Source organism: Neomonachus schauinslandi, chromosome 12 (genome assembly GCF_002201575.2).
Source record: "Neomonachus schauinslandi chromosome 12, ASM220157v2, whole genome shotgun sequence".
NCBI classification, from domain to species: Eukaryota; Metazoa; Chordata; class Mammalia; order Carnivora; family Phocidae; genus Neomonachus; species Neomonachus schauinslandi.
In genome coordinates, this window is record NC_058414.1 from 10082124 (window position 1) to 10108090 (window position 25967).

Here is a 25967-nt window from a genome sequence, read left to right on the forward strand (position 1 = left end):
CCCTTATAAAATCATTCTATAGCTCACTAGTAAATGTCTGGGCAACATTGATCCTTTGCATGTAAATAAATCATGCGTGCAGCTTTAGCAGGAGCACTCAAGTTTACATTTATTGTGTTTTATCTGTAGCATTTGATTTATGGCTTCTACAAATCAAAATGTTTCCTTAAGTTCTCTCCTAAAGAAAGGCTAATAGGCGTAGATATGAAGGAAAGAAATGAAAAATTAGAAAAATGTACAGTCTAATTACTTCAGACTTCTTGCCCTTCTAGTGTAACTGAGATTATTTCATTTAGAAACTGATTTTCAGAATATTAGGGACTAACTCTCAGAATTTCATCTCATCATCGGATTATTGACGAAGTTCTCTTTTAATGCCTGGTTGGACAGGTGCTGGTGACAAGCTACAAAAATAAATTATGGATGTGTTAGTGAGAAAACAGACAAAACAGAATTAATTCACAAAAGGCTCCTACGGCAATTATAAAATCCACATCCAATTATAAAATAAACATCATGTCACCTTCCCAAACTGTCATGGGGCCAGGTTTCCAGCATCAGAATGGGAAAAGAGGGCAGATTTAAGAATATGATTGTAGGGCACAAGTCTGGTGAGATCACAAAGGGCTCAATTCCGACTAAATCCTTACAAGGCCCTGTTTTCTTACGATTTAAGAAAAATGGCTCTGAACTTTCCTCAAGTCCCTCTTTCACTGTGTAGAGGCAATTCGTTACATAGCAAACTCATTTAAAGAACTAAAATCATGAAATAGTAGCCCTTTGGGAAGCGCTGCCATCCCAAGGTTTGCTCAAGACTGCCTGTGCCTGGGGCTGTGAGAACCTCTGCTGGGTCTCTCGTGGGTCCAAAGCCAGGGCCACTCCAGCAGAGCAGTGTCAGACATCCCAGGTAACAAGAGGGATAAACTCTTTACTCCTCTTTAATTTGGGGAATACTTCTTGACACATTTGGGGGTGAAGCTGAGACTCCATGTGGACAGACAGGGGGAAGGGGACCCTTTAATAAACTGGGAGACCTTCACCCCCAAACTGATGATACATTGCAACTGATGCTTATCAAGAATGACTTCATTCAGCAACTAGTCTTGCCACTTAATCTCTCCCAATGGTAAACCACAAGATCATTTTACTATCTTTTATGAAGCTGATCAAATTATCGGTTTATGTCTAACAATTCTGTTTGACAGCTGGTCCCATCAATCACTTGCCTGTGAGTTAGTTTTGCAACTAATCTGGCCAGAGTGTTTTCCAGGAGGTTCATAACTTTAAGGTAGCTATTCTATAGTTATTTTTAATGATTTAAATTTTTTTTCTGAAAAATCTGCTTTTAAAATTCCCAAGACAAATATTACTAGAACAAAGTTTAATGACTTAGAATTTGGGGGCTATTATTCACCTATTTGTCCATTGTCCATTGCAGGAGACCCAGGCTGTTTGTAAAGAAAATCTTAACCTGATCTTATTTTATTTTATTTTTATTTTTTAAAAAGATTTTATTTTAGAGAGAGACACAGAGAAAGAGAGCATGAGTGGGGAGAGGGGCAGTGGGGAAGGGTGGGGGAGAGGGACAAGCAGACTCCACATATCCAGGTTCCAGAGCCTGGAAAGGGGGGCTTGATCTCAGGACCCTGAGATCATGACCTCAGTCAAAACCAAGAGTTGGCCACTTAGCTGACTGAGCCACCCAGGTGCCCCATGAACCTGATCTTATTTTAGAGTACTAACTTAGCCTACATTTCCAGACAAATGGCCTATTCAGTTTTTTTATTTTTCCAATAGGAGAATGTGAACTCTATCTCTGCTTGGTAGTCTGACAAAGCAAATGAATGTGTGAACATGAATTTACAGAAATATATTTCATGTTTTGGCAGAGAACTTTGCTTTGAACTTTCTGCTGTTCAATTATCATCAAAAGCTTGGTTGCTGAGACATTGGATCAAAGTGGTGAAAGAAGGAGCAGAAACGGGTATGTTCACTTCCAATTTCTCATTGAAAAAGCTAGAAGATACTAATAGGTAGCCAGACAATAGCAATGTGAGTTAGGGATAAAAACAATCCAGAAGAACAAAATTCTGATGGGATTTCCACAAATTAAAATCTTGATGAAAATATTATTCAAATTTGTGTTTTTGTTGATTTTCTAATCTAGTTGTTTCCTCTATTGCTGAGAGAGGTGTTAATGTCTCCACTATGATTGTGGAATTTTTTATTTATCCTTTTAATTCTGTCCAGCTTTCCTTCATGTATTTTCAAGTTCTGTTAATAGGTACATATTTAGGATTGTTTTATAATTTATTTGTGATTTATGATTGTTATGGCCTCCTGGTTACTCTTCTATTGTTATGACATGTCTGCAAATACTTTCTGGTGTTGAAATCTATTTTATCAGATATTAATAATCCACTTCAGTCTTTTTAAAAAAAAATCTTGATAAAGACTGAGTAAGAGATACATTCCTGTCTAAATCGAAATCTGGGGAACCCTCTACAGCAAGCCCCAGGTAAAGCAGGAACTAACATCCTCTGTCTACCCCTCACTGTGGTGGCCCTTCCCCAACTCCCTGGACCCGGCTTCCTGACCCTGCTGCAATTATGCTTCCAACAGCTACCTATTTTCTGTATCCAGAGGCTACAGTCCCCAGGCCTCCTCACGGCTGGGGATGAGGGAACTTGTGGTGGTCACTGCACTGTGCAGTGAACGCCCCTCGGGGACAGTCCTGGGAAGCAGGCGTGGGGAGCACACACTGAGAACAGCTACAGGTTGCATCTGAATATCTTGCCCTGCAGAGAACCCAGCAGGCAGAGGGAGAGCTCTCTCCCCATCCAGTAGATCCCACTAGAGGATGCCCCGTGGTCCACAAAAAGGAAAGGGCAGATTGGAAACCTACTGTGGAAGAAGCATGGACCTGAAGGAAAAGCTGGAAAATTCACAGTGTGTTGAGCTAAGGACAATTTACCGTTCCCATCTTTTGGCAAATTGTAGGTATGGAGAGATTTCTGTCCCTCGATGTATGAATAGGGAGAGGAAAAAAAAATACCATGAGGCTTATAAGAGGGGCTGTGATGCACAGGGAAAGGTAGCAAAAATACCGAGAGAAAGAGCTTATTTTGAACGTGATTTTCTATAGAAAATATAAGTAAAACCATATGCTAGGTGCTCCCAATAAGATACAAACAGTATGGGAAACGAAGTACAGGGTGCTATATGGCAAACATTAAGTAAGTCATATATTCATTAGATCTAACACAATTTAGGTCTCCTTCCCTGTCAGGCCTGTGGCACTTTCCTATCCCCACACCTTTGCACTTGCTGTCCTTCCGCTGGTGCCTTACTCCCTCCAGAGCCTCACAAATCCCATTCATGCTGCCCGCACGCCACCTCCTCTGAAGGCCTTCCCAGCTGCTGCAGGCGCCTCCTCACTGCTTACTCTACACACCAGCCCAGTGGGTTTTCACACCCCAGCACTGGACATTTCAAATCGTATTTGTAAGTCACAATAGCATAATCATGAGTTCTCAATGCCAGGACTCATATTTCATTTATTTCTATACCCCTTACTCATCATAGTTTCTGATATACAGTTAAGAATAATAAATCAATGAGAGCCTTGGAAAGATAAGGATAGGTGACAACCTCTTTTTATTACTGGGACCTCAATGACTGTCGGTAGGACAAAGGCAAAGGATAAGGGGGAATGACAAAATGAGAAAAAGAATTAAAACACACTGAGAATCTGCTGTGCTCAAGACACTGAAGTGCTGATTATATACCAAGGGGGCATTTGACATCTTTCCCTCCTTTCCAAAGAATTATACTTTTAGCATAGTGCCACAGACTAACTCACTGACCCTCAGGGCATGACATCATGGCCATTGGCAGTCATCTTTTTAAGAGATTAGTGCAGCACCAGAAATCCTCCATTGAAAAATGGATGCTCAAAGGTTACTGGCAAAGTGATTTTGGAAAACTTGAATAGCATTTCCCCTTAGAAACAGTGTGCATAAGTCCTTAGACCAGACTGCAAGTACTTATTTAACCCAGAAGGCTGCTAGATTTTATCAGAAACTCCATCACCAGATAGCCAAAATGGTCCTATAACCAAAATGGTACTTCCTGCCTGTCTCACAGATGCGCTGTGAATCAACTAAAATAAGGCGAGTGAGACTCCTCTGAAGAGTGCACCATGCTGTAAGAACCAGGGGTTTAACTATTCTAAAACCCAACTGCACATTAAAATACTGTCTGCTGGAAAATGCATGCTCCCTCTGCAAATTCCACCATGGCAGTGGGAGCACTACTCTCAGTTCCTGGCATCATTTGGCCTTATGATCTGGTGCTCGCATGCGTGGGGATTAAGAAGAGAAACAAAAGTTGTCTGCGGAACATACATAAAAGTGTTAACCCGAGTGTCTACTGATGTATGTGAGAAAATCATTATGGGGATGATCATCAGGATGACGGCAACATGTCAAAGTATTTCAAGATGTCTACGATTTAAGGGCAAGCAATGGTAGCCCAGGTGGAATAACAAAGATGAGGTCAGGGCTGACTCACATTCAATGCCGTCTCCTGTACTTCCTGTCAAATAATAAGTTGAAGCACCCCACATGCCGTTTCCTCTTCTCAGACAGCACCCCTGTTTCTTGTCGGCAGCCCCTGGAAAACCTGTTTGTTGACAGTTTATCCCACTTTGTAAAGCTTGTCTACTGTGCAATCCAGGCAGTTTTCCAGGTAGCTGGCGCCTTGTTTTCTTTTAGGCTTAACACTGCACACTTCTGTGATGATGTGTATCGCATTTTGCTTTGGTCTGAGAAGCAGACTACCTCTGGAGTCCCCGGTAGGCTCAGTTCAGAGAAGCCAAATGTTCCAGAGAGCCTTCTCCAAAAAGGGAATCCTAAAGATTCCAGTGCTGCCCAAGCTCACCCATGGTACCACTCTGAGCAGAAGCAGGTGAGGAACTCTCCTCTCCCATTCCAGCCTTGAGCCAAAAAAGCTTGTCCATCACTGTGCAAAACCCACCCTGGCTTGAGAAATCAGTGTGTCTGGAGAGAAGCTGCCTCATTGCATGACAGGCTGTGCCTGGGCCTGGAAGGCTTTTCCTGCTTCAGTAGCCTCCATGTCCAGCCTCCCTTCTTTGTCTGCTGTGTGTTCGGGCCTCTGGTTCAATTCAGCCCCAACTCCAACTTGGCCGCCTTGATTTAGCTGACCCTCCTGCCTGGACAACTGGCCACTTCTATCAAGGCCTCTTTGGCTTTTCTAGGCACCCTCTTTTGAGAATGTCCCACACGTGATGGGCCCAGGGAGGGGGGTCTGGCACTCTGGGAATACTTCCCCAAATCATTTGATTATACCACCAAGGACTCAAGTCACTCATCTTCCACACCCTAAAGGACTGACTTATGAAACAGCAAAACCGTGTCTTTTAGAGGCAAAGGTCTTTCTAAATCATACATATTCCACTTCAAGTTTTCTCACTGGAGCCCGACATGGGGCTTGAACTCACAACCCTGAGATCAAGACCTGAGCTAAAATCAAGAGTCCGATGCTTAACTGACTGAGCAACCCAGGCTCTCTCTCTCTCTCTTTTTTTTTCACATAGAAGAAACCAAATCTTTTCTACTTAACACACCACCCTGACAAAGTCCTTACTGGTTTTTGGTCAGCCTCCCCCACCAACTAATCTTTATTTTATGTGAAAAGGAAATGGAGTGCCACTTCAAAGTAGATTTTAGCTAATCAGATGTATTGAGAACAAAGGTAAGAAGCACCACAAAGACGCAAACTAGACTGTAATTAAGGAAAAGACAGCATTTATTACTGGAGTACTGAGCAAAATCAGAGAGCAACAAACAGAAGACATGACTTAAATCCCTGGTTTGCAACTGTGAGCTTAGGTAAGTTACTTAGGCACTTCAGGCAGTTTCCTCATTCACATAAAGGAAAAAAGGACCGGCGATTCTAGTCTTTCCTAGGCCCACCATTTTATAATTTTATGACCCAAATCAGTCTGAGATTATAAATTTCTATTCCATAAATTTATTTATAAGCCTAAAAAGAAATTAAAACATATGAAAATATAAATACTTAAAACCAAGGAATTTTAAAAATGCATTCCAAAGAAACACTTGTTATTCACTGCTATTAAGCATGAGTCTATTACAAACATCTCACTATTGAAGCTTAACATTTCACAAACAAAAAGTGATATGATTTTAATAAGATTGCCTTTGGATCTCATTCCTCTTCACTATTTTGAGATTGTTTCTGTCTATCTACTTATAATCTATCACTATATCTCCATATGTGTGTACACACACACACACACACACACACACACACACATGAAATGGGAAAAAGCAAAGAAGCACCAGGATTAGCTCTGACCAAAGAGGAAGAAATGGGACTTACAGGAGCTGCAGAGTTTTTGACTGTGACACTGGGCGTGGTGGCTCGCAGGGCTCCACTCACACCATGGTAGTATTTGAAGCAGATCTTAGTTTCAGCTGAAAAACAAAAATCAAATGGTACTGAGAAGCAGGGTATAATCCAGGGAGAGATAACCAGCTCCAGAGGGACAGCCCCAGGAAATGCCACGTAATTCCTCCCATGAGCCAAGCAGGCCACACCTGATGATGCTTATTCAACATGTGGCTCCATGGACAGGTCTGACATCTTTCTAAAAATGTGCCATCAAAAATTGCCCTTTGTACCCAAGTGAAATCCATTATTTCAACTTCTCAGCATCCATCCAATCCCATTAGAGGTTATTTGGAATTAACCCTTAATCCTAAGATTCTGGGCGGTTTGATGCCTACCACCAGTCTGTTCTGTAATTTTTGGTTATTTAATTCATTGTAATTAGTATCTTAGCAACTTGGAGGAGGACTTTGAGAAGTTACTGAAATACATGGATGGGAGGCATATTTTCCAAACTCTGATACACATCAGTGATAACCTCTTTGCATCACGGTTTGTTTTTCTTCAAAGTCCTATCTATGTAAGTAGAAAAGATATGGCCTTGGGGGCCTACTCTGCCTGGGTTTGCCTTTTGGCTCCATTACTGACAATCTATGAGACAACAAGCAAGTCCCTTAACCTCCCTTACTCCATGTTCCTTGTAAAATAAATAGAACTAACAATAGTACCCACCTCATAAGGTATTGGATAAGCAAATAAAAGTTCTTAGAGTGCAAATAATGCATGATGAGCATGATGACTAAAGATAAAATCTGTGGCCAACCTGAGTCTAGTTCATTTGAAGGTGACTTGCTTTTCCCAATTTACTGTTTGTAGGATTTTTCCTTTAAATTTGAAAAATTTGCCAGGCTATGTGTTAGCCCCTTATATTAATTTTGTTTGGAACAACATGAGAAATCTCCAATTTGAGATCCTGTTTCTCAAATCTGGGAATTTGTCGATTGTAATGTTTCAAAAAATAATGTCGACAATTTTCTTAGCATGAATTTTAGGTATGTTCATTATGGAGAATATGGACAATGAAGAAAAGTATAAAAAAATCTTCTATGAGTGTTTTTATGTACATCTGAGAGTATAAGCTTTAATATTATATGTAATGTAGTAAAATAATAATGCAATAAAACTGCATTTTTAAAAATTAACATTAAACAATCAGGTTCAACTATCAAACCTTTGTTGATAACATTCTTTGTTTTACGGAATCATTGAATTGATTTGTAATTGTAAGTATTCCTGTAATTTTGAAAATTTGGGCTTTTCCCTAAAAATGAATGACTTTTTGAAAATTATGTTGAAGTTCAAGATTTCTCCATAGGATAATGGAGCAAAACTTGCTGTTTACCTACCCAACACCCATTCTCCCTTTCCTCCTTAATGACAAAATCTCAATTTTACTTTGGATGGTACTGTCCAGCTAAAGTACTTTATTTTGGAGCCTCCCTTGCATATAACATTTATGTTGTTTTCCACTGTTATTTTGGGGTTTCTGTTATCTGTAAACTTTACTATATATAGAAAGGTTTCTTGACATAGAAGATATGAGTACTGCAATATTATTCTTTAGAAGATGTGAATATTTTAAGGATTCTCCCTTCTTGTGGCCAAACTGCTTCCCAAAGAGCACTTTACACTTTCATCAGAAAATGTAGCTCTGACCATTTCATGGAACCCTTGTTAATATTGAGTATTATCAATTAAATATAACTTTAAAGTAATATTTTGTTTTTATTTCATGTATTTGATTAGTAGTGAGATTAAACATTTTTTCATCAAATTTTAATTAGCCATTTGTATTTACTCTTTTTTATCCATTGAACTGTACTTGTCAAGACTTCCCACTGCCTGGATGATACCTGGGTGCTCACCTTTTAGTGGATATGCTCTTCCTTTAGATACATCAATACTTTCCAATTCCCTCCTAAGTCATTCTTTTCCTGCAGTGATTTTACATTATTGTCTATTGCCTTTTAAGCTCTTCTTGTGGACAATCTTCCAACCTAATTCTGCATTCTTCAGGGCACCTCACAGTTATCTGCACGTTGTTAGGTATACACATCCAGATCCACTACTACTTCAGCCTGAAAGGCAGATATCTTGTAGGTTAGGGATCACGGGGGACACTGAATAAAGCAGTGAGCCTATATAGCTAGGCAACCTCACTGAGCCAGTGCAATTTAAGTTCCTCTGCTTGTAGGTGCCAATGACATCAGCAAGGAGGGGCCAATGGCTTCACCTCAAGCACAGTTGGGTGGAAGAAAATTTTAGATAACAGGCATTCTAAACAGGCACTACTAGCTTTCCTTTCAAATAAAATTATTCCAATGCCTTTAAGTAAGAAAGGTCAGGGTAGATAAGAGCCATATGATCCTCAGAAAAAGCATTTGACAAAATACAGTATCCATTCTTGATTAAAAAAACAACAACAACAACAAAGTAGGGATAGATGCAACATACTTCAACATCATAAAGTCCATATATGAACGACCCAGGGCTAATATCACCTTCAAAAGGGAAAAACTGAGAGCTTTTCCTCTACAGTCAGGAAGAAGACAGAGATGTCAACTCTTACCATTACTATTTAACACAGTACTGGAAGTCTTAGCCTCAGCAATCAGAAAATGAAAAGAAATAAAGGCAACCAAATTGGCAAGGGAGAAGTCAAACTTTCACTATTTACAGACAACACAGTACTCTATGTAGAAAACCCAAAAGACGCCACCCCCCAAATGCTACAACTAATACATGAATTCAGCAAAGTTGCAGGATATAAAATCAATGTACAGAAATCTGTTGCATTTCTATACACCAATAATGAGGCAGCAGAAAGAGAAATCAAGGAATTGATCCCATTTACAATTGCACCAAAACCCATAAGATACCTAGGGATAAATCTAACTAAAGAAGTAAAAGATCTGTACTCTGAAAACTATAGAATACTTATGAAAGAAATTGAAGAGGACATAAAGAAATGGAAAAGCATTCCATGCTCATGGATTAGAAGAACAAACATTGTTAAAATGCCTATACTACCCAAAGCAATCAACACATTTAATGCAATCCCTATCAAAACATGTAACATATACATTTTAATAATATTCTTCCCATCCATGAGCATGGAATGTCTTTCTATTTCTCTATGCACCCTCTTCAGTTTCTCTCATCAATGTTGTTTTTTTTTTTTTAATTATATTTTGTTAATTAACGTACAGAGCAATATTGATCTCTGGAGTAGAATTCAGTGATTTATCACTTATATACAACACCTGGTGCTTATTGCAAGTGCCCTCTTTAATACCCACCACCCATCTAGCCCATCCCCTACCCACCTCCCTCCATCAACCCTCAGTTAATTCTCTGTTGTTAAGAGTCACTTATGGCTTGTTTCCATCTCTCTTTTTTCTTCTTTTCCCCCTTCCCATATGTTCATCTGTTTTCTTCCTTAAATTCCACATGAGTGAGATCATACGGTATTTGTCTTTCTTATTTCATTGAGCATAATACACTTTAGCTCCATCCGTGTTGTTGCAAATGGCAAGATTTCCTTCTTTTTGATGGCTGAGTAATATTCCAGTGTGTGTGTGTGTGTGTGAGTGTGTGTGTGTGTGTGTGTGTGTGTGTGTACACATCTTCTTTATACATTCATCAGCAATGGACATTTGGGCTCTTTCCATAGTTTGGCTATTGTTGATAATGCTGCTATAAACATTGGGGTGCATATACCCCTTGAATCTGTATTTTTGCATCCTTTGGGTAAATACCTAGTAGTGCAATGGCTGGATTGTATGGTAGCTCTATTTTTAACTTCTTGAGGAACCTCCATACTGTTTTCCAGAGTGGCTGCCCCAGTTTGCATTCCCACCAACAATGTAAGAGGATTCCCCTTTCTCCACATCCTTGCCAATGCCTCTTGTTTCTTGTGTTGTTAATTTTAGCCATTTGACAAGTATGAGGTGGTATCACACCATGGTTTTGATTTGTATTTCCCTGATGATGAGTGAGGTTGAGCATCTTTTCATGGGTCTGTTAGCCATCTGGATATCTTCTCTGGAAAAATGTCTAGTCATGTCTTCTGCCCATTTCTTAACTGGATTTTTTTTTGGGGGGGTGTTGAGTTTGGTAAGTTCTTTATAGATTTTGGAAACTAACCCTTTATCAGATATGTCATTTGCAAATATCTTCTCCCATTTCATATGCTGCCTTTTAGTTTTGTTGATTGTTTCCTTCACTGTGCAGAAGCTTTTTATCTTTAGATAAAGTCCCAATAGTTCCTTTTTGCTTTTGTTTCCCTTGCCTCTGATGATGTGTCTAGTAAGAAGCTGCTATTAGCTGAGGTTAAAAAAATTGCTACCAGTGTTGTCCTCTAGGAATTTGATGGTTTCCTGTCTCACATTTAGGTCTTTAATCCATTTTGAATTTATTTTTGTGTATGGTGTAAGAAAGTGGTCCAGTTTCATTCTTCTGCATGTTGCTGTCCAGTTTTCCCAACACCATTTTGTTGAAGAGACTGTCTTTTTTTTCCACTAGATATTTTTCCTGCTTTGTCAAAGATTAGTTGACCATATAGTTGTGGGTCCCTTCCTGGGTTTTCTATTCTGTTCCACTGATCTGTGTGTCTGGTTTTGTGCCAGTATTATACCGTCTTAATGACACACATTTAATGCAATCCATATCAAAACACAAACAGCATTTGTCATAGAACTAGAGCAAAAGATCCTAAAATCTGTATGAAACCACAAAAAAATCCCTGAATAGGCAAAGCAATCTTAAAAAAGAAAAGCAAAGCTGGAGGAAGCACAATTCCAGACTTCAAGTTTTATTACAAAGCTGTAGTAATCAAAACGGTGTGGTGCTGGTACAAAAATAGACACATGGAACAGAATAGGAAACCCAGAAATGAACTCACAACCATATGGTCAATTAATATTCGACAAAGTAGGAAAGAATATCCAATGGAAAAAAGACAGTTTCTGCAACAAATTGTATTGGGAAAACTGGACAGTAACATGCAAAGAAAGAAACTGGGTCACTTTCTTACACCATACACAAAAATAAATTTAAAATGGATTAAAGACATAAATGTGATACCTGAAACAACAACAACAACAAAAAAAACCTAAACAGAACACAGACAGTAACTTCTATGACATCAGCCATAGCAACGTTTTTGCAGAAAAGTCTCCTGAGGTAAGAGAAATAAAACCAAATATAAACTATTGGGACTTCATCAAAATAAAAAGCTTCTGCACAGCAAAGGAAATGATCAACAAAAGTAAAAGGCAACCTACAGAATGGGAGAAGATATTTGCAAATGGCGTATATGATAAAAGGTTAGTACCCAAAATATATAAATAATTAATAAAACTCGACATCTAAAACCAAAGAATCCAATTAAAAACTGGGCAGAAGACATGAACAGATATTTCTCCAAAGAAGACATCCAGATAGGGGTGCCTGGGTGGCTTAGTTGGTTAAACAACTGTCTTCGGCTCAGGTCATGATCGCAGGGTCCTGGGATCGAGCCCCACATCGGGCTTCTTGCTCAGCGGGAGCCTGCTTTTCCCTCTCCCTCTACCTGCTACTCTGCCTTCTTGTGCTCTCTCCCTCTGTCAAATAAATAAATAAATAAATCTTCAAAAAAAAAAAAAAAAGAAGATATCCGGATGGCCAAGAGACACATGAAAAGATGTTCATTATCACTTACCATCAGGGAAATTAAAAATAAAAACTACAATGAGATATCATCTCACACTGGTCAGAATGGGTAAAATCAACAACACAAGAAACAACAGGGTGAGCAAGGATGTGGAGAAAAAGGAACTCTCAAGCACTATTTGTGGGAAAGGAAAGGGGTGCAGCCACTGTAGAAAACAGTATAGAGATTTCTCAAAAAGTTAAAAATAGAACCACCCTGAAATCCAGAAATTTCACTACTGGGTATTTACTGAAAGAATACAAAAACACTAATTCAAAGAGATACATGCACCCATATGTTCATAGCAGTGTTATTTACAATAGCCAAATTATGGAAGCAGCCCAAATATCCATCAACTGAATGGATAAAGAAGATGTGGTATACATATACAATGGAAATTTATTCGCCATAAAAAGAATGAAATCTTGCCATTTGCAACAATGTGGATGGATCTAGAGGTTATTATGCTAAGTGAAATTAGTCAATCAGAGAAAGACGAATACCATATGATTTCATTCATATGTGGAATGTAAGAAAAAAAAACCAAACAAGCAAAGGGGAAAAAGAGAGAGAGAGAGAGACAAATGAAGAAACAGACTTTTAGTTATAGAGAACAAACTGATGGGTACTGAGAAGGAGATGGTTGGAGGAATGGGTTAAATAGGTGATGGGGATTGTCTGATGATCATGAGGTGATGTATGGAATTGTTGAATCACTATGTTGTACACCTAAAACTAATATAACATTGTATGTTAACTAACTGGAATTAAAATTAAAACTTTAAAAAAATTATCTGGCAAACCTACTGGGTATTTATCCAAAAGAACTGAAATCAGGATCTTGAAGAGATATTTGCACTCCCATGTTCACTGTACCACTATTCACAATAGCCAGGATGTGGAAACAACCTAAAGGTCCATCAGTGGATGAATGGATAAAAAAATATGGTAAATATAACAATGGAATATTATTGAGTCTTCAAAAAGAAGGAAATCCTAAATATGCAACAACATGGAGGGTGTTATGCTAAGTGAAATAAATCAGTCACAGGACAAATACTGTGTGATTCCACTTATATGTGGTATTTAAAATAGTCAAATCATAGAAGCAGAGAGTAGAATTATGGTTTCCAAGGGCTGGGAGGGAGAGGGAAATAAGGAGTTGATAATCAGTGATGTAAACTGTCAGTTATGCAAGATAAGTAAGTTCTAGAGATTTGTTGTATTAAATTATTCCTATAGTTATCAATACTGTATTATACACTTAGAGATCTGTTAAGAGGATACATCTCATGTTAAATGTGTTTACTATAACAGAATAAAAGTAAAAGTAAAAAAAAAAATTAAAAAAAGTTAAAACAAATTGGTCTTAACAGTTAATTAGCATTTAACATGTACCAGATCAGTCATACTATCTTCTAATTTGATCCTCACAAAATCCCTATGAAGTGTAGGTAATTATTATTAATCTTTTTTTAAAATGCTTAGCACAATGCTTGGCATATAATAAGACCTCAACAAATGTCATCTATCATTCTTTTTTTACATCTAAAAACAAAGAGGCCAAAATATGAAGCTAATTATACAAGGTCACATATGTAGTTCATGGCAACTAGGAAATCAGTAAACATATTAACTTTCCATTTGGTGATTTGTCTTTTAAAAATTTTTAATAACTCAAGATTGTTGACTAGCTAGGCAACAGCAAACTTCCACTTCCAGTAACAATGTACTAGGTAATTCAGAAAGCATCTAGAAAAGCTGGAAAAATATGGACATAAATCTGCCTGAAGTAGGACTGCCAGGTAAAATATAGGATACTCAGTTAAATTTGGGTTTCAGATAAACAGAGAATACATTTTTAGTATAAGTATGTTCCAGTTATTACATGGAACAGACTTATACTAGAAAAGATACTCATTGTTTATCTCAAAATCAAATTTAGTTAGGTAGTCTTGGAATATTTTCCCTCTAAAATTGGAAATCCTAGCCCGAAGTCATCAGAGACCTGGTGAGACAATGGGAATATTGAGGACAAGATCCAGAAAAAGAACACTCATAGATGAGCCTAGGATTTGGGGTTGCTGTTTCCCTAGCTGGGGCTGGGGGCTGTGTTGATTCCAAAAAATGCAGCTGAGAAACTGGAAGAGCTAAAAGAACTTTTTTCAGACTTGCAGGGCTAAGGGGATCAAATGTAAGGGTTCAGGTCCCGCCAAAAAAGAAGACTTTGGTAAATCCTTCATGATTCAAATTGGAACCCTGAACAGCAGAATAGATATGCTGTTGAGAATATACTTGCCCTTGCCCTTCATATCATTTCAAGTCTTGAAATTCAATTGAGCTTATTAGTCTGGATTGCCAGGTATCACCCAGACAGAAATGTAAATCCTCTCAGGAGGGAAATAACATCATTCTTAGCTTCAAATTATTTCTACAAGTTTTCATTTACAGTGTCCAGTTCACAATGAAAATTGTCCAGGCACATGCAGATACTAGGCAATGTACAACATACCAATAGAACAAATAGGCATTATAAGCTGATTCATATGGCTTCTAGATATAGGAATTATCAGACACAAGCTTTACTGAACATATACTGAAAACATTCAAGGAAATAAAAGACAAGATTGAAAATATCAACAAAGAATGAAGCCTGTAAAAATGAACCAAACAGAAATTCTGGATCTAAAAAACTACAATACTCAATAGATGGGTTTTAAAACAGATTAAACAAAACACATGAGCATATTTAGGGAATTGGAATATAGGTTAAGAAAAAATTCAGAATGAAGTATGCAGAGAAAAAAGGTATAAAATATAAAAGAGAAGTAAGAAACATATGGGATACTAGGGGGTGGTCTAAAGTATGTATAAATTGGAATCCAAAAGGAGAGGAGAGAGACAGTGGTGTTAAAGCCAAAAATTCTCCAAAAGTGAAAACTTCTCCAAAAGTTACAAAAAACATCAAGCTATAGAGTCAAAAAATCCTATGAATCCAAAAAGAACACAGCATGCAGACATCACTATAAAACTTCAAAAAAGAAGAGAAAAATCCCATCATCAACCAGTGAAGTTAAGAGCTAGATTATCTTCATAGGAGCAACAATTTGACAGATGAGTATTCAATATCAGCAGAAACCACAGAGGACAAAGGAATGACAGCTTCAGTGTGCTAAAACAAAACAAAAAACAAAACAAAACAAAACCGTGTTATATAGAATTCTGCGACCCAGAAAAATATTCTTTAAGAATAAGGTGATTATTCCTATTGCTGTCTGAACATTGCACAGATTGCCATCACCATGAATATCTGAACTTCATGGCGAGTCTTTAGCTATCCATATGTTACAATGTCTGCAATGCAGAAATGCCCAAGTCTTATGAATCAAAATATGATCAGAGTAGATGACTGAGAAAGACATTTGGACCAGCCGGAAGTAAAATGCTTTCCTCTGTGAACTACTTATTTGTGCAGAAAGAACCAAATTATCTATGCAATAACATTCTGTAGCAAGAAAAATGAGCTTACATCTACTAATATTTCATTTATAAGAGATGTGAGACAAACGTAAACCATATCTTCAACATCCAAGAAAAACAATTTTAACTCGAGAGGTCATAATAACTGTGAGAGAGTCAGTCCCAACAGTTATTTAAAAGGAGTAATGGAGAGTATAACATTTTCAAATGCTCAAAAAGATCAAGAAGCAATGGAAAGGATGTGGAGAAAAAGGAACCCTCATGTACTGTTGGTGGGAATGCAAACTGGTGCAGCCACTGAGGAAAACAGTATGGAGTTTCCTCAAAAAATTAAAAAACAGAATGACCATATGATCCCATAGTTCAATTACCCAAAGAAAATGAAAACACTAATTTGAAAAGATATATGCACCCCTATGTTTACTGCAGCATTATTTATAATAGCCAAGATATCAAAGGAGCTCAAGTGTCTACTGATAGATGAATATCCAGATAAGGAAGATGTGGTATAAATGTACAATGGAATATTACTTAGCCATAAAGAATGAAATCTTGCCATCTGCAACAACATGGGTGGAGTTAGGGTATAATGCTAAGTGAAATAAGTCAATCAGAGAAAGACAATACCATATGATTTCAGTCATATTTGGAATGTAAGAAACAAAACAAGCAAACAAACAAAAAAAGAGACAAACAAAAACACAGACTCTTAAATACAGAGAACAAACTGGTCATTGCCAGAGGGGAGGTGGGGGGGAATGGAGAAATACATGAAGGGGATTGAGAATACACTTATCTTGATGAGCACCGAGAAAAGTATAGAATTGTTGAATCATTATATTGTATACCTGAAACTAATATAACACTGTATGTTAATTATAGCTCAATTAAAAAAAAAGCAATGGAACAATAAGATACAAATTAAATTTTGAATCTGAAGAATACTTAGCTTTAGTAAGAGGAAAAAATACCAAGAGCAGTATTTTTAAAGAAATAATCAACTTTTTTTTTAAAGATTTTATTTATTTATTTGAGAGAGAGAGTGAGAGAGAGAAAGAGCACAAGAGGGGGGAGCGGGAGAGGGAGAAGCAGACTCCCTGCTGAGCAGGTAGCCCGATGCGGGACTCGATCCCGGGACTCCAGGATCATGACCTGAGCCGAAGGCAGTCGCTTAACCAACTGAGCCACCCAGGCACCCAAGAAATAATCAACATTAATGATATGAACTTTTTTAGGTCCTCCCAGTCTATCCTATATAGCAATATGTTCATTTGTATTTGTTTTTTCATTTTAAATTGAATTAAATGGATTTTAAGAAATAAGTAGCTTAGAGAAAGGCTGTGATTTTTGACAAAAACAAAAGGAAGGGCTTCCTAATAAATGGGAATAAATGGAATTAGCGTTCATTGACAAGGCGTCTAACATTGAAGATTCCATGATACATGTAAATAGTTAACACTTGGAAAAGTCATTTTAATTTAAAGCTGATATTGTCTGTTGGATATCTTGAAGGTAGAGTTTTAAAGCCTCTCATGTACCAGGCCCTGGTTTTGGACTAACACCAGAATGAAGCAGTCACCTTTTATATATGCTTGTCCTGTAACATTTCATTTTAGCAGTTTGCATTCAAGAACTCATTCAAAAAAAAGAAAATTATGTAAGTGTGAAAGCCATAAGAAGTTGTACCAAAAAAAACTTTGTTCTACTATAAATAGCTCTGAAAAATATGGTGTTTTCACTTGGCATTCAAATGATATTTTTGCAGTAAAATTCTCATTAAAGTAATATATGACTCTAATAGAAAAAAATCTTATTGTATTACAGAATATCAAAATGATTTGTCAAAATTTTGTAATTTGGTAAGATAGTATCTCACTTAAATCTGCACTTCCAGGAGTGGTTTAGAATGTTGTCTTACAGACTAATTACATTAACTTTGTAATTTGAAAATAATAAAAAAACCAAAGTAATAAATTTTATTTATATATATTTTTATATAATATATAAATATTAATATATAAACAAAAATCAGTCATAAAAACATCATAATTCAACTGCTGAAAACAAAAGACAAAGGGAAAAGTCTTGAAAGCATCAGAGGGATTTTATATAATATATAAATATATTTTTAAATAATATATAAATATATAAATCTTATATAATAAATATATAAAATATTTATATAAAATAAATAAGAGGAGATGTTCACATTTTTAAGTATTTCAGATTTGCCTAACTTATAAAAATTGCCATGTGATAAGGTCATGTTTCTCTAATAGCTAAATTATGATTACTTCAATGAAAAATATTTAATTGCAACTTCTTTCTGAAGTAATTGTAATAACTGATATATCTCTTTTTACACAAAGAATTGTACATTATTTAAGTAATTTCCTATTTAGAACAGCAGCAGCATAAATCCTATGTTAATGCTTTAAACATGGTACCACAGCAAAAGTGGAAGATTGATCAAAATGGACCATTATGTAAAATAACATTACAACTTTAATTTATGGGTGATATTTATTTCAGGTGCTAGAGGGTCAATTCTAAACTAAACAATGATCCAATAAATGTATTTTGTTTCCTGTTTCAGGGCAGGTTATTAGACAAGTATTTCTGGTCTCTGGGATCATTGCATGTGGAGTATTTGCTAAAAGGCAATTAGCAATTTCCTCTTCCTTCTAGAATAGAGTAATTGTAGCAGATAAATGCTCCTGCTGCTAACTCAGTAAGCTGATTTTGAAGCAAAATGTTTAAGGCACTGCAGAATGATGGAAGCAACAAGAGAAGAGAGAGACTAGTCAGGTGAACTGATAACCTACAGACCCTTTCCTCGGTGGCAGAGGACCAGCAGAGCTGCTGCTGGCCCTGTGGGGCCAGAGTGACAGGACTGGAGACCTCAATCCCCAGCTGATGTCCCCTCAGACCTTTGCCAAATCTTAAGCTTTTAGGGCGAAAGACTAAAAATCTAATCATGGAAACATCTGAAAAGTAGAGCCCAAATCTGTCTCTTGGTCGTGAGGAGACCTGGTAGGGAGAGGGTCAAGGAAGGGTCCCTGCTGAAAACCCTTGGTTCTCAATGCAAGCCCTGGAGAGGGGTCCCTAGGAACACGGTGAGCCAGAGGGAGATTCTGGCTTACCAAGACTGCACTGCACTTCATTCAGCTCATCCTCTCATTGGGCCACCACCATCAGCACCTGCACCACTGAGCTGAGGAAAGGGCAAATGCTCTCCAAGGAGAAGATGCTACCACTGAAGTTTCTACATTTCACAGCCAACATATGATGATGGATAGAAAACTGTCAGGTATGATAAGAGACAGAACAAAAATGGAAATAGGGTCCTGATACTGAAGTCATTAAGCAAAGACTTTATTTTTTTAATTTAAATTCAATTAATTAACATATAGTATATTATTAGTTTCAAAGGTAAAGTTTAGTGATTCATCAGTTGCATATAACACCCAGTGGTCATTACATCAACTGCCCTCCTTAATGCCCATCACCTAAGCAAAGACTTTAAAGAAAACAGATAAAATGCAACCTTTGTCAGAAAATTAGAACCCATAGAAATGAATTGAATAGTGACTTTATTACTGAAAAACAGAACAGCTGAAATTAAGAACTCAATCTGTGGGCTTAGTGGCATAGCACATATAGCAGGAAAAGGGTCAGTAAGATGTATTCATAGAGCACATCCAGGTTGAAGGAAGAGAGAAAAAAGAATGATAAATACAGGGGAGAGAACAAGGGATATATGGGACAGTGGAATGACTGGAGCCCCCGAGAACTGGGCAAAGGTAACTGAGGAAATAACAATAGCTTATCATCTAGCCTCAGGATAAAAACAAAAATCAGTCATAAAAACATCATAATTCAACTGTTGAAAACAAAAGACAAAGGGAAAAGTCTTGAAAGCATCAGAGGGAGAAAAACACCCATATTATTTTCAAAGGAATGAAAGAAAGACTAACAGATGACTTTTCAGAAGACAGAAAAATGACATTCCTAAGTGCTATAGAAAATAACAACAAACCTAGAATTTCATATAACTGTGAAGTTATTCTTCAGAAGTCAAAGTGAAATAGTGACATTCTCAGACAAACAAAAACTGAGGGGTTTATCACTAGTAGGCCTGCACCAAAAGAAATACAAAAAAAAAAGAAGCTCTTTCCTTTTAGAAGGAAAATGACCCTAGACAGAAACATAGAAGTGCAGGGGCTTGAGCTAAATGGTGGCATAGAAGTAGGACCCTAGGCTTGTCTCAACCCCCGAAAATAGCTGTATAACTATCAAATCAACCTGAGGAGGGACAGAAGAAACTCCACAACTAGAGGGAGAGAAGAAGCCACATCAAGGAAGGTAGGTAGTACAGAGACTTGGTTTGGGGCTGAAACGGATCACTGGTGCTGTGGAGGGGAGGGAGCTGTGGTTGCAGAAAAAGGCGAGAGAGAGAGAGAGAGAGAAAGAGAGAGAGAGAGGGAGAGAGAAGCACACAAGGAAACCCACAAGGAGAACATTTCCCCAAAGCCATTGGCTGGGAAAATGAGAGGGGCTAATCTCCTTGAGTTGTTGCAGCCAGCAGGGCTTGAAGACTAGAGTTTTAAAGGTCGGTGGGCTTGGCTGGGATGAGGCCCAGAGGGTGCTGCCCCTCTCCAAGAGAGAAGGCAGGCAAGCAACCCTGGGGGCAGAGGGCATGGAAACAGCCATCTCAGGAGCACCTGGGGCACACGGGAGGTAGATTGTTCACTCTTCTTGGAGCACATCCCTGAGACATAGTATTCCCAGAGGCTCCTTTCTAGGAACAAAGGAGTCAATGGGCACCATTTCCCTCGCTGGACCCTCAGCCTCGGTGCAGAGCCACTTGCAGAGGCAGCTGACCCAACACTGGCCGCCTAGCCTGCTCACTCCAAGTTCCATTCCCCTGCGCTCTGCTGCAACTGCCCTTCTCAGTCGAACCTCTCTCAGTCCCAGCGAGGCAGGACCCACCCCCAGAAGACCAGCGCAGGCCCCTGCCCACACCCTGTCCCTAAAGCCTGGAGTTTTAAAAGTTAGCAGGCTTGGTTGGGATAGAGCCCAGAGGGCAATGTGCTGCTCCTGGAGAGAAGGCAGACAAACAACCCGGGGGGCAGATAGTGTGGAAACAGCGAAATGAAAAATGTCTGGGACACACAGAGGGAGATTATTTGCTGTTCTCGGAGTGCTTCCCTGAGAGGCAACATGTACTGAGACTCCTCCCTGGGGACAAAAGCGTTGACTGGTGCCATTTTCCTCCCCCACCCCTCAGCATAAGCTCAGAGCCACCTGCAGGAGGCAGCACAGTGGCTACCCTGGCTGCCTAGCCTGCTTACACCGCACCTCACACGCCCGAACTCTGGCAGGCCTGTGTTCTCGGGCAAGTTGTGCCTCAGACCCAGCACGGTGGGCCCCTTCCCCAGAAGACCAACAGAAACCCCTGCCCACACCATATCTTCCAACCAGAGAGTTCTGCAGGGCCTCAGTTCTAATGGAGGTAGTATCAGGTCTCATTTCACAAGCAGACCGAAGCACACCTAGTTAAAACTTTCCACTTCTGGCCAAGTACCAAACATTGCCCACAGCAGACAAGGAGAGCCTCTGCAGACAACTGGCCTAAAGGATAAAGCAGCCAAAAGACAGCAGCAGAGTGCACAGAGCACACACCAGAGACACTCCCTGAAGCACCAGGCCCTGGACATTGTATGATCTCTTCCTCATGAGGCCACTACGTTCAGGAGCTGGAGTCATAACTGGCTTTTCTAACACACAAAAGAAGGCAGAGACTTAGACAAATGCCAAGATGGAGGAATTCATCCCACATGAAAGAATAAGATAAGGTCATGCCAGAGATCTAAATGAATTTAAAGGAATGATCATAAGGATACTCACTGGGCTCGAGAAAGGGATGGAAGCCTTCAGGGAGGCCCTTGGCACAGAGATAGAAGAGTTAAAAAACAATCAGTCACAAAGGAAAAATGCAATAGTTGAGATTCGAAACAGACTGGATGTAATAACCACAAGGCTGGAAGAAGCTGCGGAATGAATTATTGACCTAGAAGACAAAATAATGGAAAAGAATGAAGCTGGACAAAAGAAAGAAAGAAGAATTATGGATCATGAGCATAGACTTCGGGAACTCAGTATCTCCATCAAATGTGATAACATTCATATATATTATAGAAGTACCAGAAGAAGAAGAGAGAAAAAAGGGGGCAGAAAACAGATTAGAGGAAATAATAGTTGAAAACTTCCCTAATCTGGGGAAGGAAACAGTCAGACAGATTTTGGAGGCACAGAGAACTCCCACCAAAATCAGCAAAAACAGTCCAACATCAAGATATATTGTAATTAAATTTGCAAAATATAGTGATTAAAAAAACCTTAAAAGCAGCAAGATAAAAGAAGTCCTTAACTTACAAGGAAGACCTATAAAGCTTGCTGCCGATCTCTCCACAGAAACTTAGCAGGCCAGAAGGGATATATTCATGATATGTTCAGTGTGCTGAATGGGAAAAATCTGCAGCCAAGAATACCCTATCAAGCAAGGCTATCACTCAGAATAGAAGGAGTGATAAAGAGTTCCTCAAACAAGCAAAAACTAAAGGAGTTTGTGACCACTAAACCTGTCCTGGAAGAAATATTAAAGGGGACTCTGAGTAGAAAGGAAAGACTAAAAGTGACAAAGACAAGGAAGGAACAGAGAAAGTCTCCAGAAAGAACAACAAAACAAGTAATACAATGGCACTAAATACATATCTATCAATAATTACTCTGAATTACTAAATGCTCCAATCAAAAGAAACAGGGTATCAGAATGGATTAAAAAAAACAAGACCCATCTATATGCTGCCTACAAGAGACTCATTTTAGACCTAAAGACAACTGCATATTGAAAGTGAGACGATGGAGAAACATTTATCATCAAATGGACATCAAAAGAAAGCCAGAGTAGGAATACTTATATTGGACAAACTTGACTTGAAACCATAGATGGTAACCAGATATGAAGATGGGCACTGTGTCATAATAAAGGGGAAAATCCAACAAGAAGATCTAACGATTGTAAATGTTTATGACCCCAAAATGGGAGCACCCAAATATAGGAAACAATTAATAACAAACATAAAGGAACTCATTGATAATAACACAATAATAGTAGGGGACTTTAACACCACACTCACAGCAATGGGCCGATCATCTAAGCAGAAAATCAACCAAGAAACAGTGGCTTTGAATGACACACTGGACCAGATGGATTTAACAGATATATTCAGAACACTGCATCCTAAAGAAGAAGAATACACATTCTTTTCAAGTGCACATGGGACATTCTCCAGAATAGATAACATACTAGGTCACAAATCAGGCCTCAACAAGGACAAAAAGATTGAGATCAAACCATGCATATTTTCTGACCAGAACCCTATGAAACTTGAAGTCAACCATGAGAAAAAATTTGGAAAGACCTCAAATACATGGAGGTTAAACAACATGTACTAAATTTAAAAAATTAAAATTAAAAAATTATATGGAAACAAATGAAATTAAACAAATACATGGAAACAAATGAAAATGAAAAATATACGGCCCACAACCTTTGGGATGCAGCAAAAGTGATCCTAAAAGGGAAGTATATAGCAATCAGGCCTACCCTAAGAAGCAAGAAAAATCTCAAATAAACAACCTAACCTTACACCTAAAGGACCTAGAAAAAGAACAACAAGCAAAGCCTAAAGCCAGCAGAAGGAGGGAAATAATAAAGATTAAGGCAGAAATAAATGGTATAGAAACTCAAAAAACAATATAACAGATCAGTGAAACCAGGAGCTGGTTCTTTGAAAAAAGTAGTAAAATTGATAAACCCCTAGCCAGACTTATCAGAAAGAAAAGAGAAAGGACCCAGATAAATAAAATCACAAATGAGAGAGGAGAAATAACCAACACCACAGAAATACAAACAATTGTAAAAGAATATTATGAAAAACTATATGCCAACAAATTAGACAGCCTGGAAGAAATGGATAGATTCCTAGAAACATATAAACTAACAAAACTGAAACAAGAAGGAATAGAAAATTAGAACAAACTGATAGCCAGCAAAGAAATTGCATCAGTAATCAAAAACCTCCCAACAAACAAAAGTGCAGGGCCAGATGGCTTCACAGGGGAATTCTACCAAACATTTAAAGACTTAATACCTATTCTTCTCAAACTGTTCCAAAAAGCAGAAATGAAAGGAAACTTCCAAACTCATTCTATGAGGCCAGCATTACCCTGATACCAAAACCAGGTAAGTCACCACTAAAAAAGAGAACTACAGGCCAATATCCCTGATGAACATGGGTGCAAAAATTCTCAATAAAATACTAGCAAACCGAATCCAACAGTACATTAAAAGAATCATTCACCATGATCAGGTGGGATTTACTCTTGGGCTGCAAGGGTGGTTCAATATTTGCAAATCAATCAATGTGATACCCTACATCAATAAAAGAAAGGATAAGAACTATATGATCCTTTGAATAGATGCAGAAAAAGCATTTGACAAAGTACAACAGCCATTCTTAATAAAAACCCTCAACAAAGTAGGGTTAGAGGGAACATAACTCAACATAATAAAGGCTGTATACGAAGAGCCCACAGCTAATATCATCCTCAATGGGGAGAAACTGAAAGCTTTTCCTCTACAGTCAGGAAAAAGACATGGATGTCCACTCTCACTGTTATTTAACATAATACTGGAAGTCCTAGCCACACCAATCATACAACAAAAGGATATAAAACGCATCCGGATCAACAAAGAAGAAGTCAAACTTTCACTATTTGCAGATAACATGATACTCTATATAAAAAAACCCAAAAGACTCCACCAAAAAATTGCTAGAATTAATGCAGGAATTCAGTAAAGTCACAGATACAAAATCAATGTACAGACATCTGTTGTATTTCTATACACCAATAACAAAGCAACAGAAAGAGAAATCAAGGAATTAATCCCATTAACAACTGTACCAAAAATAATAAGATCCCTATGAATAAACCTAACCAAAGAGTAAAAGAACTATACTCTGAAAACTATGACACACTGGTGAAAGCAATTGAAGATGACACAAGGAACTGGAAAGACATTCCATGCTCATGGATCGGAAGAACAAACATTGTTAACATGTCTATACTACCCATTTAATGCAAACCCTATCTAAATACCACAAGCATTTGTCACAGGGCTAGAATAAACAATCCTAAAATTTGTATGGAACCACAAAATTACCCTGAATAGCCAAAGCAACCTTGAAAAAGAAAAGCAAAGCTGGAAGCATCACAATTCCTGACTTCAATTATATTATAAAGTTATAGTGATCACGACAGCCTGGTGCTAGTACAAAAACAGACACATAGATCAGTGGAACAGAATAGGAAATCCATAAATGAACCTACAACTCTATGGTCAATTAATCTTTGACAAAGCAAGAAAGAATAGCCAATGGGGAAAAAGACAATCTCTTCAACAAATGGTGTTGGGAAAACTGGACAGCAATGCACAAAGAATGAAACTGGACCACCTTCTTACACCATAAACAAAAATAAATTCAAAATGGATTAAAGACCTAAATGTGAGACAAGAAACTATTAAAATCCTAGAGGAGAACACAGGCATTAACCTCTTTGACATCAGCCATAGCAACTTCTTACTAGATATGTCTTCTGAGGCAAGGGAAACAAAAATAAAAATAAACTATTGGGATTTCATCAAAATAAAAAGCTTCTGCACAGCAAAGGCAATAGTCAACAAAACTAAAAGGTAATTTAGGAAATGGGAGATGTTTGCCAATGACATATGTGGTGAAGTGTTAATACCCAAAATATATAAAGAACTTACAAAACTCAACACCCAAGAAAAAAATAACCCAACTAAAAAATGGGCAGAAGACATGAACAGATATTTTTCTAAAGAAGACATCCAGATGGCCAACAGACACAGGAAAAGATGCTCAACATCATTCATCATCAGGGAAATGCAAATCAAAACGACAATGAGATATCACCTCACACCTGTCAGAATGGCTAAAATTGACAATACAGAAAACAACAATACAGAAAAAAATTAAAAGTCAACAGCATGACTTTTAAAATGAACTGTTTTGGCAAGGATGTGGAGAAAAGGGAACCCTCTTACACTGTTGGTGGGAATGCAAACTGGGGCAGCCACTCTGGAAAACAGTAGGGAGGTTTCTCAAAAATTAAAAATAGACCTACCCTACAATCCAGCCATTGCACT

The 25967-nt window shown here is 38.1% G+C and overlaps 1 protein-coding gene across 1 annotated transcript in view; it reads right to left on the reverse strand.

Moving 5' to 3' along the window:
- HECW1 (HECT, C2 and WW domain containing E3 ubiquitin protein ligase 1) overlaps positions 1-25967 on the reverse strand; it is a 445759-nt gene that overhangs the window by 183557 nt on the left and 236235 nt on the right. Inside the window, exon 5 of the mRNA XM_021703699.1 lies at positions 6427-6521. Within this exon, the coding sequence (XP_021559374.1) occupies positions 6427-6521 (95 nt within the window). The remainder of the gene's footprint in view (positions 1-6426; positions 6522-25967) is intronic.